Genomic DNA, 15,636 nt, shown 5'->3' with positions numbered 1-15,636 from the left:
TTCTATTTTTTAACATGGGATGCACATCAAAACGCCTCCGTGCTTTTTTATTGCCTTCTTGAGCTTCTTCTTCCAACAACAACGCGATTATACATAATTTTTCGTTCGATAAACGTCGAAACATTTTTGCTGACTTGTATTTTGACGCGTAGCTACGAATGCAAGTACTCGACAATACGACGTAAGCAATATTGCGCCGTATCGTCATGGCCTCTAATGTATAAGTAAGCCGATTTTGCCTTGCACTCGGCCAAATTGCTGTAAACGTGACGTGACCGCGACGTGTAGGTAGATATGAATAGAAATGTAATAAAATGACATATTTGAAACGGAGTCGTGCAGTGCTGTTAAGTATGAACAGACCTTAAATTTCACTTTTTAAAGAAATAAATATTTTCGATGCAAAATTTTGTTACATTAAATTTGTTTGTCTTCAAATTTAAAAAAACATACGAATTCGTGTTATCGATTTTAAAACATTATACATTCAGTTTTCTCACGGCATTATATTTTGTTAATAATTAAAAAAATACATACATATTTTATTGAGTTGAAAAAATTAAGCATCCATGTATTCATTTTGATTTATATTATAATAAACATCAAAAATTACTTTAATAAAACTGACCACAAAAACATTGGATTTTCCACCAATATTCAATGTATTAGCAATATTCATTATAGGATGAAAATTAATTTTTCCTTATTCTTCTATTCAAAATTTTTCGCTAATTATTGAAACTTCCCCTCGCCCTATTTCATTTTTTCTACCAGCCGCGTTATAATCTATAATCAATATGAATTAAAAATTTCAATCATTTTTTTACAATATTACAGATCTATATATAGCAAAACAATAATATTCCCTATTAAATTTAAACCATTTCACCCAAAGAAATGTTATATTACATTTACATTTAATATTACATTTCTCTGATTTCACCATTCAAGTCATTTTGAAACAAATTGATTTTCTATAGCTTAATACAAATGTATTTTATAAATAAAAATATCAACACAATATATGTAAATTGAAATTTCTCACCATTTTAAACAATGTCAAATCACCTTCAGGGGGTAAGCATGTGAAGGGATATTCAAGAACTCCATTTATCAGCTGATAATGAATTATGGATACCCATTTATTCCGTTCAAACTTATCTGACATATCATTCAATCTCGACAGCCATTTCAAACATATATTTTTATTATTATTGTCGATTGTTCGTGCGACATGTTTAACAGATGATTTCAAAATTTCGTAATCACCATCCAAAACTGTTTCATTTTCCAAATCCATGTTATAAAATAAAAAAATATGTCGAAACGTGAAATTTTAAAACATTCCACATAGCGAAACTTAAATTATAAATAAACAGTACTCATTTGTTTTCATTTGAATTTTTATCTCACATATAAATGGGATAAAAATTTGTATGTAAAAAACTGACAATAAACAGCCATTACCTGCTCACAAAATTTTATTTCAAGTAATTTTATTAAATATCTACATATATGTAGTACATATAAGCCAATTTATAATTTGCGAATTAAATGTATAATAAATGAAAAGTATAATTTCTACTTTGGAGTATTTATATAATTAATTTAAAATATAATATCACCTCTTAACACCGTGGCTACGGAAACAGATATGTATTAGCTTGCCAATTCATACCACAGCGCAAATATTAAAGTATTTTTACATCAAACCAGAAATTTACTGTTACTAAATAAAAAAAATTATGAATATTGGAATAACTTTTCCATTTAATACATCTTTTACAGTGATTTTAAAAATACTGGGATTAAAACGTACTACAAAATTAATAAAAATTACACAAATTCAACCATTCACTATTATAATATTGTAGTTCAACATACATATATATTTTTACTCAGGTACAATAAGCACACAATCTATTGATTCTGTTAAAGCAATTATAGTGAAGTAGAAAATTTACCATCGATAGACTGATAGCTGGACTCTTTAGTGATATAAATAGTGATTGCTTTACAAGATAATATCACATTTGTCAAATTAAAAAAATGTACATTATTGCTATTCATATCTGATTTTTTGTACGTGATCAAAATTTAACAAGATAATAATTATTTTATAATGTGTAACTACTACATATGTATATCATTAAAATAAATTATACCAAAAAAAATTCATCTATCAAAAAATCTTCAAAATTACAGAAACACACAATATTCCTTATGGCTAAATTTGGAAATTTATGCAGATTTACATATATAATTTTGAGAATGTCATAAAATGTACATACAATCAATGTCATATTGATAAAAATATACAAAACACTGTTCAAAAGAACAAAATATAATAAATAATATCCGATTTGATTTATTCATTGTAACTTTTTAATACCCTTAATGCAACAACCTAAGCTTAATTGAAATTCAGTATCAGATTTGATTTGTTGAAGATGACATTTAATCGGTGAGATATTAGAACCAATCCACTCGTCTACGGTTGATTTAAAAAATATTTGATCCAAATTATTCCTCATATAAAGTTCCAAAGAATGAAGCTCATTTAACAGTCTGCAAATTAAACAATAAATTTAATACACATAACTTCAAAATTAAGTTTATTTTCATAATAAGCATACATACTCGTTCACGTTCGGGATTAGACTTTGAATTTGCATCGGGTTTGTATATCTATTTTGGACCTGCCACGGATTCAGCCAAGTTTGAACCCTGTAATTTAAACAACAACAATAAAATATCCACTCAAACAAATTTATTTGATCATCGACACTGCTGGACTCACTGATCTCCGAAAGCAATGAAACGATAACGATCGCGTATATTCAAAAACGCCGTAACACCACCAAAAATTTGCCAACCGGGGAATTCGGTTTCTTGCATCAGCGTTGAATGATTTCGTCGCACTAGTGATGAGCCATGGTAATGCCCATTACCGAACCAGACCTTCAAACACGCCATCAAACTCGGCAAACTTACCGGTAACAGTTCACACAATGTTGCATAATGATCATATCTACAATAAAACATATATAAGTAAAGTTCGAGTTGAAGTTTTAATAATTCAATTACACAAAAATTTAAACACCTGGACCAGCCCGTGAATGCAATTCCGACAAATTTTTGAATTTTACTTCCATGCTGTTCGATTTCACTTAACCAAGCTTCATGATTGCTAACATGATGTTTGATTACAGGCAACAACTAAAATAAATTAAAATACAATGACTACACCATCATATTAAGCTATGATTGAATAGTTTTGCTAATAAATAATAACCTGGCAACTGCCAGTTGCTCCTTTAAACGCTGACGCTGCCCAAATTCTTGGAAACACACAACTAAATTTATCCCATAATGGAGGTCCTAATTGGAAATGCTCCCTAGCATTATAATGCCAAACCATAGGTTCAACTAATGATCCCATTTCATACTCTAAAATAAAAATGAATATATAATTTATTTAATAAAACATTTTCAATGTATAAATTCAGTACTTTCGTCATTAAAAAGATGCATATTTACCCTGTAAAATATTTGTTTCTAGATTTCTCAACATGTCATCCCACATTATAACTTTAATATGTGGGTGTGTTTCTTTCAAAAACCGAGCTATAGCTGTAATGTGTTCTAAAAAGAGTACTGCCTTTCCGTATTTACTTTCGGACGCTCTACGTGAACAATTCACACACAGTCCCATATGCCAAACCTGCAATTTTAATCCTACACATTAATAACATTATTAACAAAAATAAGTTTCATTCGTATATAACACACGTCATACTTCATCAGCTCCGATATGAATATACTGCAATTCAGACGGACGATGCAACGCTATAACTTGACGCAGCATATTCCTCACCAGCGGCAGAGCTTCAGGTTGCGACGGACACATGGAACTTGGAAAATTCTCTAACTCTCGTAACCCACTCCATTCAGGATACTTCAGCACGAATTCCATATGACCCAATGTTTGCACCAGTGGAATCTGTAAAAAAATGATTCGGCTCACAACAATATTGTTGAAGACGATCAAAATTTAAACAAAATTTATGGCAATATACCACAGACAAGCCGCATTCAGCAGCGATATCGAGAATTTGCCGGGCTTCTACAAAAGTATACGGTGCACCTGTAGCAAATGAACTCTCCGACAAACCACCCAAAGGTTTCAAATCCTTCATATAAGGGAATGTGTCCTCCCATTCTAACAGTATTCCAGTGGCACCCCAATCCCTCAATATTGGAAAAAGCTGAAAACACAATAATAATTTCATGATAATTTTTGGCTATTGAATTTCCACACAGAAAAGTGATATATTGATTTTGAAAAAACACAAATTTCTTATTAAAAATACCATATATTTTATTTGCCATGTCTTAATAAATACAAATAAATAGATTTGTATGTGTTCACTTATAGATTTTAGTAGTATTAGCAATAACATATTGTTGTTAACTGCAATTGAATGTATGCATTCTCTAACACAAAGAGCATAATAACAACAGTGTGAAAGAAAAAAAATCAAACATTCATAATTGAAGACCTGAACAAGAATTCTATATAACCTTGAACTGTAAAAAAAAAAATAGTGCGTAGAACCACCAAATGCATGTTGTATATACGAACTCAAGAGTTATAATATCAATGTGAATTAATCTAATATATTACGTTACCACGCCCATTGTTCGTCTTGGTATGAAAACAACATTGCGAAATCATATAATGGTCATGACAAGTATAAATAAAAATCTGCACAAAATGACGTCACGTTATTGTTTAGTTTCGTCGGCCTTATTATCCCCATCATTATACGTCTTTAAATCAAGGACAATATGTACCTTTTCTATGTACGATATTTTGGGTGGAGCACCTTTCAAGTCCAAGTGGATCAACCTGAAACGAGAACGCATATTGTGCAATTAATGAATTTTCAATGAAATGTCGATGAATGTCGACGATTCGCTCTAGGAAACCTGTGAGAGCCGAGTGTGAGCGGATCCATTGCCGCTTACAATAACAATAACAAACAACAAACAACACCTGACCGAGACAGCCAAGGTGGCAACTGCATCGCGATAAACACTCATTACACAAGAACACACCCATATTTTCCTGAAATCTTTCACAATCGTCTAAATGAATACCACCGGTTGAATATTCTGTTGGAGTTAATAACTTGCTTGAAGGTGACTTAACTCTTTGAAGCATAGAGGTATCAAAAATGGCCCATCTTTTTTTTTATCTTTTGCTGCATGGTGGGATGTAATTTATGGTAAACGGACTACTAGTCATATGTGAACCAGTCACAGGACAACCGGTCGCTCTAGATCGGTCACACGTGATCACCCGTCACATTAAAACTGGTCATGAGAAAACTGGTCACACCCTAAAATCGGTCACGAGAAAACTGATTGACCGATATTAGGGTGTGACCAGTTTTCTCGTGACCAGTTTTAGGGTGTTACCAGTTTTAGTGTGACGGATAATCACGTGTGACCGATCTAGAGCGACCGGTTGTCCTGTGACTGGTTCACATTTGACTTGTAATCACCGAACCTAATTTATACCACTTCGAAAAATTAAAACAATTTAAAGCACAAAGGTTTATATTATGTCCCACTAACTAACTAAAAAAAAAAATTCTGTGCAACACGTGACATTTTTTTGTTTCAAATCTCGTACCGCAAAGATTTAAGTCGCTTGCACTTAAAAACGGTAAACGTATTATTGCGCAAATTGCGATCGCGCGCGCACGACAATTGTTGCCGCAAAAATCGCGACTACGGAATATCTGTCACTCGATCTCTCACTAGTACAATATTTCGCGTGATAAATATGATGGAGTTTTTGGGTGCCAGACGTTCCGTGGTCGAGATTTTAGTGACGTGTGCGAGATCGCTTTTTGCGGAATAATCACCGAACCCTAATGAACACGTGGATCAAGTTTCTAGTTACGCTTGATCTATATACATACATACTTGATTGAAATTTATGATTCCTTACCATAGAAGTAGAATGCATAGAATGGTCATTGTTAACAAAAGTACCGTCTAAAAGCGAGCCATCGAAGAGAGAGACGGAAAGTCAGAAGAGAGACAAGAGAGAGAGAGACGAAGTTTAACAAACAATGAACAAACTCTGCCGCGCAGAGTTTTTGTAACAACATTTTTGGAGGCTGAGAGCGATTCTATGCATTCTACTTTTATGTTCCTTACACTATGATGATCAAATCAGTTTCGTGTATTCGAATTAAATTCCGATGGGATATTTACGCTATCATTGCGGTGCTAAGCGTACTCATAAAATAAAAATAACCAATATATGTAAGTATATAAAAAGCCAACGTTTGTAATATTTCTTTTGGTTATCGACTATTTGGACTCAAACAATACATTACAACGCAAATTAGATACAATAACATTTTGAGAACTAAAATTTAACAGGAGCACTATCAAAGACACAAATGGTGTTCTGGAATATTGTAAGGTTCTTATTTTTTTCTTTAAAATCCAAATAAACAAACTTTGTTCATGGTAGATAATAAGTGAGTTACGTTCAAATGTCATGAATGAAAATAGTGGCGGGAGTGCGCTCTTTTGACAGCTATTAACCTAAATAATCTTTGTTGCGCCTGCTTAATACAAGCAGGGAAATCCGTGAGTTCAACGGCTTATTATTATTTTTTTCATATTAATTACCTTATTAATCCATTACTAATCTCAAGACGTGCAATCGCTACGATCATATGTGCTATTGTCGCGTAATATGACGCTACATATTTACGCATTATCTTCACTTGTATCTTTTTTTATCTTATCTGTGTAATTGATATGTTGTATTGTTTAATAGATTTTCAATCGTGGCGTGTTGTAACAGAATGTCAAAAGTTCTCTTACAAAACAAAATGCTTCCCAAAAATAGGCCATTCAGAGTATCAGTTGAAGGAAACATAGGATCTGGTAAATCTACATGCCTTAACTTTTTCAAACAGTGGGACAAAGTTGAAATTCATCCAGTAAGAAAATTACTTTATATACACAATGCTATAAATTATTTATGAATACAAATAATTGGTATTAAAAAGATACTATTATATGAATATTGAAGGAACCAATTGATAAATGGAGAAATTTAAACGGTCACAATCTGTTTGGATTGGTATATAACGATCTGTCCAAATATAATTTTGCATTTCAACACTATGTGCAACTGACCAGGTTGCAAATACAAACCAGTCCTCCAGCTTCTGAAAAAACTGAAGTAAAAATGTTTGAAAGGTATGATTTTTAATTCATTCCAATGGTAAATATAACACTTTCATTAAGATTTGATTAGTTATTAAACCGATAAACATAGAATATTTTTGTTTTGTCTTATTTGTTCAAAATATTATTTCCCTAGATCTGTCCAAAATAACCGATATTGTTTCGTTGAAAATGCACATAAAAGTAAGTTCCTCGCAGATTGTGAATATGAAGTGTTGAAGGCTTGGTATGACTGGATTGAAAATAACGTCGACATTTCACTTGACCTCATCGGTAATGTCTACACTTTTATCGATATTTGTTATCAATTGAATATACTTTACTTTATTTAATTGCTTGTTTCCAAACTATAGTTTATCTTCGAAGCACTCCTGAAGTTGTTTGGCATAGAATGGTGAAGCGAGGTCGAACTGAAGAAAATGCTGTACCACTCGACTACCTCAAAGAAGTAAAACATTCAATGATTTATCCGAATTCATGAATATACATATATTTTTTTAATAATCATTATTATTGCAGATACATTCATTCTATGAACAATGGCTAAATTCACCTGAAAAGGTAAAATGCAAAATTATAACCATAGACGCTGATAAAGATTTAGAAAACGTTCTTGAACAAATTACGTATCATTCGAGCGCAATTTTAGGTGGAAAAATAAATGATCAAGAATCTTGACAACGTTTATTGGTCATTTTGAATCTTTTGTTTGTTTATTGTATTTTGAAATTCTTTATATTCCTTTAAAATTAATTAAGACTGAAAATCAATTTTTAAGGGTTATTATATAATTCATATTCATCAACAACATTACCAGTTTATTTTATGCTTTATAATCCAGTTTGGTTTACAATTATGTCTCAGTTTTGTACAAGATCTACCAGTGAATCAACTTTAATCCAAATCTTTTTTACCTTTCATATTGTATGTTCAATTTTGGCTTTGTTTTTGTATAATATTACACAATTGCAAAGTATACTCGTACATATATAGTAAATAGAACCAAAGTCTAATTAATTTAGTAAAATATAGGTTAATTATATATATAATTTATATTTTTATCAAATTTCGTTTATGAAGCTTTTATTTTTTAGACGTTTTTTTAAATTTATTTATCAGATATTATTAATTTATAATGTATGTACATATATGTATTTGGTTTACAATTGTTGTGTTTTCACTTTGTCTACACCGTTTGTAATTTCAAATAACAGAAATATTACTTTTATAATATATTTTACTATTTATTTTTTTTTAAATAAATATTCTCATTCTAATTCGTAACATCAAACACTCTTAAACTGCTAAATTTACCAGTTTAACGTCTTAAGATATTAATTTTTGTTGTAAGTCAAATTGTAAATTTTGTTTGTTCATGAACATATGTATTATGTAGTTTGTTCATACATGAACCAATCTAGCCAGTTATATTGTACTACAAATTGAAAAACCAACTAGTTTGTTCATGCGCAAACTATTAGGCATAAGTTTGAGTATACTCAATCGTTCGTCCCATTCTGTATGTATACATATATGCTTACCCTCGGTTAATATTAGCGGGAACGGGAATTATAGCAACGTTGTTATTTGATTTCTCTTTTAAATACTTGGTGTTTCGACGTCTCAAAGATTTTGACAGCTAAAAGTTTCATGCGACACCTGATCAGTCTATTTGAAGATAGCTATTGACTTTTAGCACATGGACTAAAACCTATAGCTTGCGTGTCAACAAACTAGTGTGTTCATAAACGAACCGAAGTCAACACTGGCTGTAACATATGTACATATACATAATAGGTGTGAAGAAATCTTTTACATTTTATTATGAGCAAAGTCATGCAATGAATATCATGAAGTCTAACATTGAAATAAAAAAGAAGGGAAACATAGATTAAGCACATCGTAATAAATATATTTTTATTATTAATGACATAAACATTATATAATGGTGTTTTAAAATCTGCATTATGATATTCCGTTCGCCAATTGCAAGTGAGCTCGATGGAGTGCCTTTCGGTTGAGAAAGCGTATCCTGAACATTACAGCCAACGATGAAATTGCCCCGATTATAAAAGACCATGCCATAAATTTCCAAAATGCCGTTTCTTCTAAATATGCAACCCTATCACAACTAAAAATGGAAAACAACATATAAAAAACTAATAGATACAATAATTTAAGTTTTATAATGTCGACGTTAATATTACCTCCTCGTTACGATTTCTCCACTTTTACATCTTAATACTTCTTTGTAATGTGTGTGAATGCAAACTCCAATACTTTTACTTTTAATTTCATAAGCTAAAAAAAATATGTATGATTAATATAAAACATTTTTTTTTACTAGTTTTTTTTATTTATTACAACTAACCTGTACAAGGATGACATTCAGAAACTAGTGTATATTCTTGATGTTGCCAACAAGTTGAATTATTTTCAGTGGGAAACTGTTTATTTCTTTGTGAAGCACTCGAAGGCAATACACTTTCTGATGCTAATTGAGATTCCAAAATTAGTACAAATACTGTCAACCTAAAAAAATAAAAGAACAATTAGTTTAAAAAATTGAAAAAGTAATCCAATAATGAACTTATTTGTGTGCATACTTACAATACTAAAGTTACAGTGCCAATGAGCATACATTTTTTAGGGCAGGTTTCAATCATTGTTGGCAATATTTTATTAGAACAACCGGATATTATAAGAAAGTATTTATCGTAATTTGTTTCCACCCAAATGAGAAGTAGAACGTGAAAAGCACCACATCTCTACTTGACATTTGGCAGAATGACAGTTCTGATCAGCTTAACAGTTGTTTTTCCGACTATACCCAAAATTAAAATTTCAATCCAAATTTTGACGATAAATGGATTATTCCGCAAAAAGCGATCTCGCGTATGTCACTAAAATATCTGGTACTCGAGTTATCGTTAGTACGATGGAGTTTTTGTGTGTCAAATATTCCGTGATCGAGATTTTAGTAACATGCGTGAGATCACTTTTTGCGGAATAAACACCTAACCAAATTGCTATCAGTTAATAGCGAACAAGAGTGCCACTGTGGGCACAAAGGATAGTTTGTAATATCACAAGGCTCTTATTTTAAATTAAAATTTAAGTGGGCAATGACTTAGTAAACGTGATACACGACTGTAATGTTTCTCACGCTAAAATCTCGACCACGGAACATTTGGCACCCAAAAACTTCATCAATGGAAAGCCACATACGCGAAATATTGTACTAACGAGAATTCGAGTGCCAGATATTCCATATTCGTGATCTTTGTGACAACGATTTTAGTACGCGCGATGGCAATGTGCGAACAATGTTCTTTTTACTTTTTTTTTCATGAACCTCACATTATTATGATGTGGAAGAAATTCAATAATCGTTGACCGCTTAAATTAGACTGGAGCTGGAACCAAATATCAAGATAAAATTAAATATTTTATACGGTTCGGTGATTACTGGTTACAAAGTCACTAAAATCTCAACAACGGAACATCTGGCAGCCGAAAAATCCACCATACTAATGATAACTATCATACTAACAAGAACTTGACTGCCAAATATTGCGTATTTGCAATTTTAATAACAAAAATTGTCTTTGTGACCACCGCAATGTGACGAATAATCCAATTACCATTTTACGGTTCGGTGATTACTAGTCAAATGTGAACCGGTCACAGAACAAACGGTCGCTCTATATCGGTCACACGTGATCACCCGTCACACTAAAACTGGTCACGAGAAAACTGGTCACACATAAAAACTGGTCACACCCTAAAATCGATCACGAGAAAACTGGTTGACCGATTTTAGGGTGTGACAAGTTTTCTCGTGACCAGTTTTAGTGTGACGGGTGATCACGTGTTACCGATCTAAAGCGACCGGTTGTCCTGTGACTGGTTCATATATGACTAGTAGTCCGATTACCCATTTTACGGTTCGGTGATTACTAGTCAAAAGTGAACATGTCACAGGACAACTGGTCGCTCTAGATCGGTCACTCGTGATCATCCGTCACGCTAAAACTGGTCACGAGAAAACTAGTCACACGCTAAAACTGGTCACGAGAAAACTGGTCACACGCTAAAACTGGTCACGAGAAAACTGGTCACACGCTAAAACTGGTCACGAGAAAATTGGTCACCCGCTAAAACTGGTCACGAGAAAATTGGTCACCCGCTAAAACTGGTCACGAGAAAATTGGTCACCCGCTAAAACTGGTCACGAGAAAATTGGTCACCCGCTAAAACTGGTCACACGCTGAAACTCACGAAGACCACAAACAACGGCCACGAGGGCCTTTGGCTCGAACATATTTCTAGTCGATAATAATAAAAATTTCGTAAATAAAAAGTATTTGAGAATATTTTTGTTTGTGTGACCAATTTTAAATTTTTGGGTGTGACCAGTTTTCTCGTGACCAGTTTCAGCGTGTGACCAGTTTTCTCGTGACCAGTTTTAGCGGGTGACCAATTTTCTCGTGACCAGTTTTAACGTGTGACCAGTTTTCTCGTGACCAGTTTTAGCGTGTGACTAGTTTTCTCGTGACCAGTTTTAGCGTGTGACTAGTTTTCTCGTGACCAGTTTTAGCGTGTGACTAGTTTTATCGTGACCAGTTTTAGCGTGACGGATGATCACGAGTGACCGATCTAGAGCGACCAGTTGTCCTGTGACATGTTCACTTTTGACTAGTAGTCCCTTTACCCCATTTTACATATGAAACGTGTCGACTTTTTACGTGTTGCCACATTTCTCTGTGTTGACATTTGGTTGACAGTTGTCGATGTTAAATGTTTTATTTTGGTGAGAATATCCTTGATCGCTTCTCACAATTTAATGTAATTATTTTTATTTATTTTCCTTTGACTTTGCCTTATTATTTTTTAATATATTCTCATTATACGTATATTTAAATTTTCCAGGTCTTTGATAAGATCCTTATCTAATGTCAAAACTTACACGTATATAACTTAATGGAAAACTCGAATCATTCTAAAATCATTAATGAAATTCGGAAGAGGCCTCGACTGTGGAACAGATATCATAAAAAACAATCTAAAGAATGGACTAAAATCGCTTGTATTTTAGGACTAAGTGGTAAATAGCTTTGTTTAGCCTTCTGATATATTTTGTTTGTAAATTAATATTTACTTTTGCATTTTAGTGGATGTTGTAAAGAAACACTGGATGATGCAACGTGCAAAGTTTTTCAGGGAATTGAGAAGGTCTCAAAAAACGGACAAGGAACGTAAAATTTCTTTTATTACCAACAAAGCATTTAAATCTCTTGGATTCCTACTCCGCTCAACAAAACCCTTTAATGATCCTTACGTACTAAAATTACTTTATTTTTCCTTTGTAAGGTCTCACCTTGAATTTGCCTCAATTATCTGGTCACCTTTTTATTTATCCCATATTAATTGTATTGAGAAAGTTCAACTTAAATTTATTAAATCCTTACGCTACCTTTTTCCTACCTATACCCATTCTACTGTTTCCGACATTTTAAAAATCCTTTCTTTTAACAATCTTTCTGTCAGGCGACGACATTCTGATGCTATATTCTTCTTTAAGCTCATAAATGGTTTCCTTGATTGTTCTGATTTACTGAATAAGGTTAATTTCAGAATCCCAGTTCGATACCCTAGACGCATTGCACTCTTTTCACTTGATCCTTTCAATACTAATTCCCAAAAATATTTTTATCTGCAGCGCGTTTATCGTATGTTTAACGGAGAGCTGAATGAGGTTGATCTGTTTGGTATTTCCCTACATCAATTCAGGTCTAACATCAAGAGAATCTTGACCGATTGATTCATTTTTTCTTCTATTCTATTTTTCCAATATTTCCATTATTTTTATACTTTAGTTTAGTTATGTAATGTGCTATTTAATCATATTATAGCTTTCATTCCTTTCCATTTCATTTGTTTATTTTGTATTTACCTTTTTCATTTGTTTTTTATATTTGTAAATTTCAATTTCTTCTTATATTCTATCTTATAACCTTTTCCAATTATTTTAATACTATAGTTTAATTATGCAATGTACTACATATTTTGTCATGCCTTTATTCTTTACTTTTTAATTTGTTTTCCTTATATTTATCTTTTTCATTTTTGTAAAAATCTATTATTGGACTCGGGTGTTACATATATTATTTATTTACTTTTTGTGTTTTTTATACCTATCTCTGTACATCCTGTCTGTTGATTTTTCAATTAATAAAATAAATAAATAAATAAATAAATAAATAAAATTACTAGGGAATTTTTCAACCCACTTTCATTCCTCACACAACAAGAAACAAAACCAGAAAATACCTATGGACAAAATTCAAATGATTTCGAAAAGGAAACAGAATTCGAAGACGACACAATAAATCAATTACATCCGAAAAGATTAAGATTGAAAACGAAGAATATGCACTTAATTCAGATACGGCAATCATAAAAACTGAATGTGGTTCATTGGATTTGAACCTAACGAAAGATTTACGTATGGAATGCAATGTAGATCCACTGGAATCGAGTATGTTATATCGAGAGCAGCATTTAGAAAACGATGGTAATAAAGCTTTGATTGCCGACTTACTATGTAATTATCAAAAAGAACTAATGAAATTAGAAAATGCAAAATTGTCAATGATCACTTCCATTCAACGCGATGATGATATTTTTTAAAACTCTCATACCACAAATGAAATTGTTGACACAAAGCGACAAATTGAAACTGCGATTCAATATACAAAAAATTGTTTTTAGTTATATGTCAGATTATTGAATATATTGTTATGTAAATATAATATTCGTAGATGTGAAACTCAGATATTAATGTTAAGTTGTAATTGTTAATGTTATGTAAAAAAATACAATATTTATATACAATAATTGAGTCTTAAATTTCTTACTCCAAGAAAAATTCACATCTAATATAATAAAAACAACGAATGTTGGTTTGTATATTTATCCACTATACAAATCTACAGTTTTCAACCTTGTACCACCAAATTAGTTATAATAAGGTATAATATCCATGATACCTTGATTTACTCCAAGCAAAGTTCTGACTCAATTCTCATAGAATAAACGAATGCAGAATAATTTTATCTTTCAAGATAAATTTGACGGCTAATAGAAGTATAAAGTTGCCAAATTAAAATTTCCTGCAGTTGGAGTCAATAACTTGCGTGAAGGTAACTTTAATCGCTTGCACTTAAAAACGGTAACCGGATTATTGCGTAAATTGCGATCACGCGCACGACAATCGTCGGCACAAAAATCGCGAATACGGAATATCTGGCACTCGAGTTCTCGTTAGTACAATATTTCGCGTTTGAAGCTTTCGATTGATGGAGTTTTTGGGTGCCAGATGTTCCGTGATCGAGATTTTAGTGACGTGCGCGAAATCGCTTTTTGCGGAATAATCACAAAACCCTTACAAACAACTGATGCTGCCTCTTAGTGGATTCCCAATCTTTTTAATTTAAAAAATATATATTTTTCCCATGATGACATTACAGGTTGCCCCTGAGCGACGCCTATGGTGCTAAACTTGTACGTACATTTATAGACCATAAATTTTAAATAATATTCAAATAGTGGGTAGGCTGGTTTTGTCAAATTGACGAGGACTACGACTTGGTCACAAATATCCAAGTGTGATCAATTATACAGAAATACTTCCGAATAAATTCTTTTAAATCGAGATCAACCCATGGCTTGAACTCGGGAACCTGTCGTTGGTTAGCATTAACGCAACCACCGAGCTATACTGCTGGCTACATGAGGAAACTCTTGATACATTTACCAAAATCTGGATGGACCCTTTGCTGACACATATTGGATTCAACAATGGTGAGTTAACATCAAATCTGTTGAGGGATATGAAGAGCTTCTTCTTTAAACTATAAAATGGACATAAAACAGTATAAAATATAATTAATGAAATTTATTTGACATGACCTACATCCAGTGCCGGTTTTAGGGGGGGGCTGGGTCGGGCGGCACCCGGGGGCGCCAAATAAGTTAGGGCGCCACACGAAGCGCCAAAGGCGCTCTAAAATTTAAAATTATAAATTTTTGGCGCCAAAAGCCAAACATTTTAGATTAGAGTGCTAAAGGCGAAATTTTTTTCTAAAAGTGTTTAAAAAAAAATTGTATTTTGTAAACAATCTACCGGAAAGAGACGAACTTCAAAAATATTGTGCCGATCTTCAAATTTAGCTCACCGCGAATTCAAAATCTGTATCATTAGTAATGAACTTTGCGATGAACTTATTAGTGCCTATTATTCAAATAACATTCAAGGTAAAATCAATCCACTCATTGTATTAAATTTCA

The 15,636-nt window shown here is 32.4% G+C and overlaps 4 protein-coding genes across 4 annotated transcripts; 2 read left to right on the top strand and 2 right to left on the bottom strand.

The window, feature by feature from the left end:
- Positions 1-488: 488 nt before the first annotated feature.
- LOC143914928 (hexosaminidase D-like) lies at positions 489-5,096 on the bottom strand. The gene is made up of 10 exons (XM_077435338.1): positions 4,993-5,096; positions 4,858-4,912; positions 4,080-4,268; positions 3,800-4,003; positions 3,541-3,724; positions 3,296-3,450; positions 3,104-3,219; positions 2,801-3,031; positions 2,641-2,727; positions 489-2,568 (listed from the first exon to the last, which is right to left on the bottom strand). The coding sequence occupies exons 1-10, from the start codon at positions 5,019-5,021 to the stop codon at positions 2,373-2,375; spliced, it is 1,446 nt and encodes a 481-aa protein (XP_077291464.1). The 5' UTR covers positions 5,022-5,096; the 3' UTR covers positions 489-2,372.
- Positions 5,097-6,580: 1,484 nt separating this feature from the next.
- On the top strand, positions 6,581-8,903 carry LOC143914865 (thymidine kinase 2, mitochondrial-like). The gene is made up of 6 exons (XM_077435244.1): positions 6,581-6,675; positions 6,869-7,034; positions 7,127-7,296; positions 7,421-7,557; positions 7,638-7,732; positions 7,804-8,903. Exons 2-6 carry the CDS (start codon positions 6,897-6,899, stop codon positions 7,960-7,962), a joined length of 699 nt encoding a protein of 232 aa, XP_077291370.1. The 5' UTR covers positions 6,581-6,675; positions 6,869-6,896; the 3' UTR covers positions 7,963-8,903.
- Positions 8,904-9,176: 273 nt separating this feature from the next.
- Positions 9,177-10,091, bottom strand: JTBR (jumping translocation breakpoint protein JTBR). The gene is made up of 4 exons (XM_077435245.1): positions 9,895-10,091; positions 9,656-9,816; positions 9,492-9,585; positions 9,177-9,415 (listed from the first exon to the last, which is right to left on the bottom strand). Exons 1-4 carry the CDS (start codon positions 9,948-9,950, stop codon positions 9,250-9,252), a joined length of 477 nt encoding a protein of 158 aa, XP_077291371.1. The 5' UTR covers positions 9,951-10,091; the 3' UTR covers positions 9,177-9,249.
- A 2,176-nt stretch (positions 10,092-12,267) lies between these two features.
- On the top strand, positions 12,268-13,517 carry LOC143914677 (uncharacterized). Its single transcript, XM_077434971.1, has 2 exons — positions 12,268-12,391; positions 12,459-13,517. The coding sequence occupies exons 1-2, from the start codon at positions 12,268-12,270 to the stop codon at positions 13,106-13,108; spliced, it is 774 nt and encodes a 257-aa protein (XP_077291097.1). The 3' UTR covers positions 13,109-13,517.
- Positions 13,518-15,636: the final 2,119 nt, after the last annotated feature.

The sequence above is a fragment of the Arctopsyche grandis genome, chromosome 7, assembly GCF_051622035.1.
Source record: "Arctopsyche grandis isolate Sample6627 chromosome 7, ASM5162203v2, whole genome shotgun sequence".
NCBI classification, from domain to species: domain Eukaryota; kingdom Metazoa; phylum Arthropoda; class Insecta; order Trichoptera; family Hydropsychidae; genus Arctopsyche; species Arctopsyche grandis.
The sequence above is the reverse complement of the archived record's forward strand: the minus strand, read 5'-3'. Positions and strand labels throughout refer to the sequence as shown.

Excerpts from the sequence above, each read along its gene's own strand:
- LOC143914928 (XM_077435338.1), bottom strand. The coding sequence starts at position 5,021 with ATGGATCCGCTCACACTCGGCTCTCACAG. Across the intron at positions 2,728-2,800 it reads TTCATTGCTTTCGGAGATCA|GGTTCAAACTTGGCTGAATC; the intron begins GTGAGTCCAGCA and ends TTTAAATTACAG. Across the intron at positions 2,569-2,640 it reads CTAATCCCGAACGTGAACGA|ACTGTTAAATGAGCTTCATT; the intron begins GTATGTATGCTT and ends TTTAATTTGCAG.
- LOC143914865 (XM_077435244.1), top strand. The coding sequence starts at position 6,897 with ATGTCAAAAGTTCTCTTACAAAACAAAATGCTTCCCAAAAATAGGCCA. Across the intron at positions 7,297-7,420 it reads GAAGTAAAAATGTTTGAAAG|ATCTGTCCAAAATAACCGAT; the intron begins GTATGATTTTTA and ends TTATTTCCCTAG. Across the intron at positions 7,558-7,637 it reads CATTTCACTTGACCTCATCG|TTTATCTTCGAAGCACTCCT; the intron begins GTAATGTCTACA and ends TCCAAACTATAG.
- JTBR (XM_077435245.1), bottom strand. The coding sequence starts at position 9,950 with ATGATTGAAACCTGCCCTAAAAAATGTATGCTCATTGGCACTGTAACT. Across the intron at positions 9,817-9,894 it reads GGCACTGTAACTTTAGTATT|GTTGACAGTATTTGTACTAA; the intron begins GTAAGTATGCAC and ends TTATTTTTTTAG. Across the intron at positions 9,416-9,491 it reads GGAGAAATCGTAACGAGGAG|TTGTGATAGGGTTGCATATT; the intron begins GTAATATTAACG and ends TTCCATTTTTAG.
- LOC143914677 (XM_077434971.1), top strand. The coding sequence starts at position 12,268 with ATGGAAAACTCGAATCATTCTAAAATCATTAATGAAATTCGGAAGAGG. Across the intron at positions 12,392-12,458 it reads TTGTATTTTAGGACTAAGTG|TGGATGTTGTAAAGAAACAC; the intron begins GTAAATAGCTTT and ends TTTGCATTTTAG.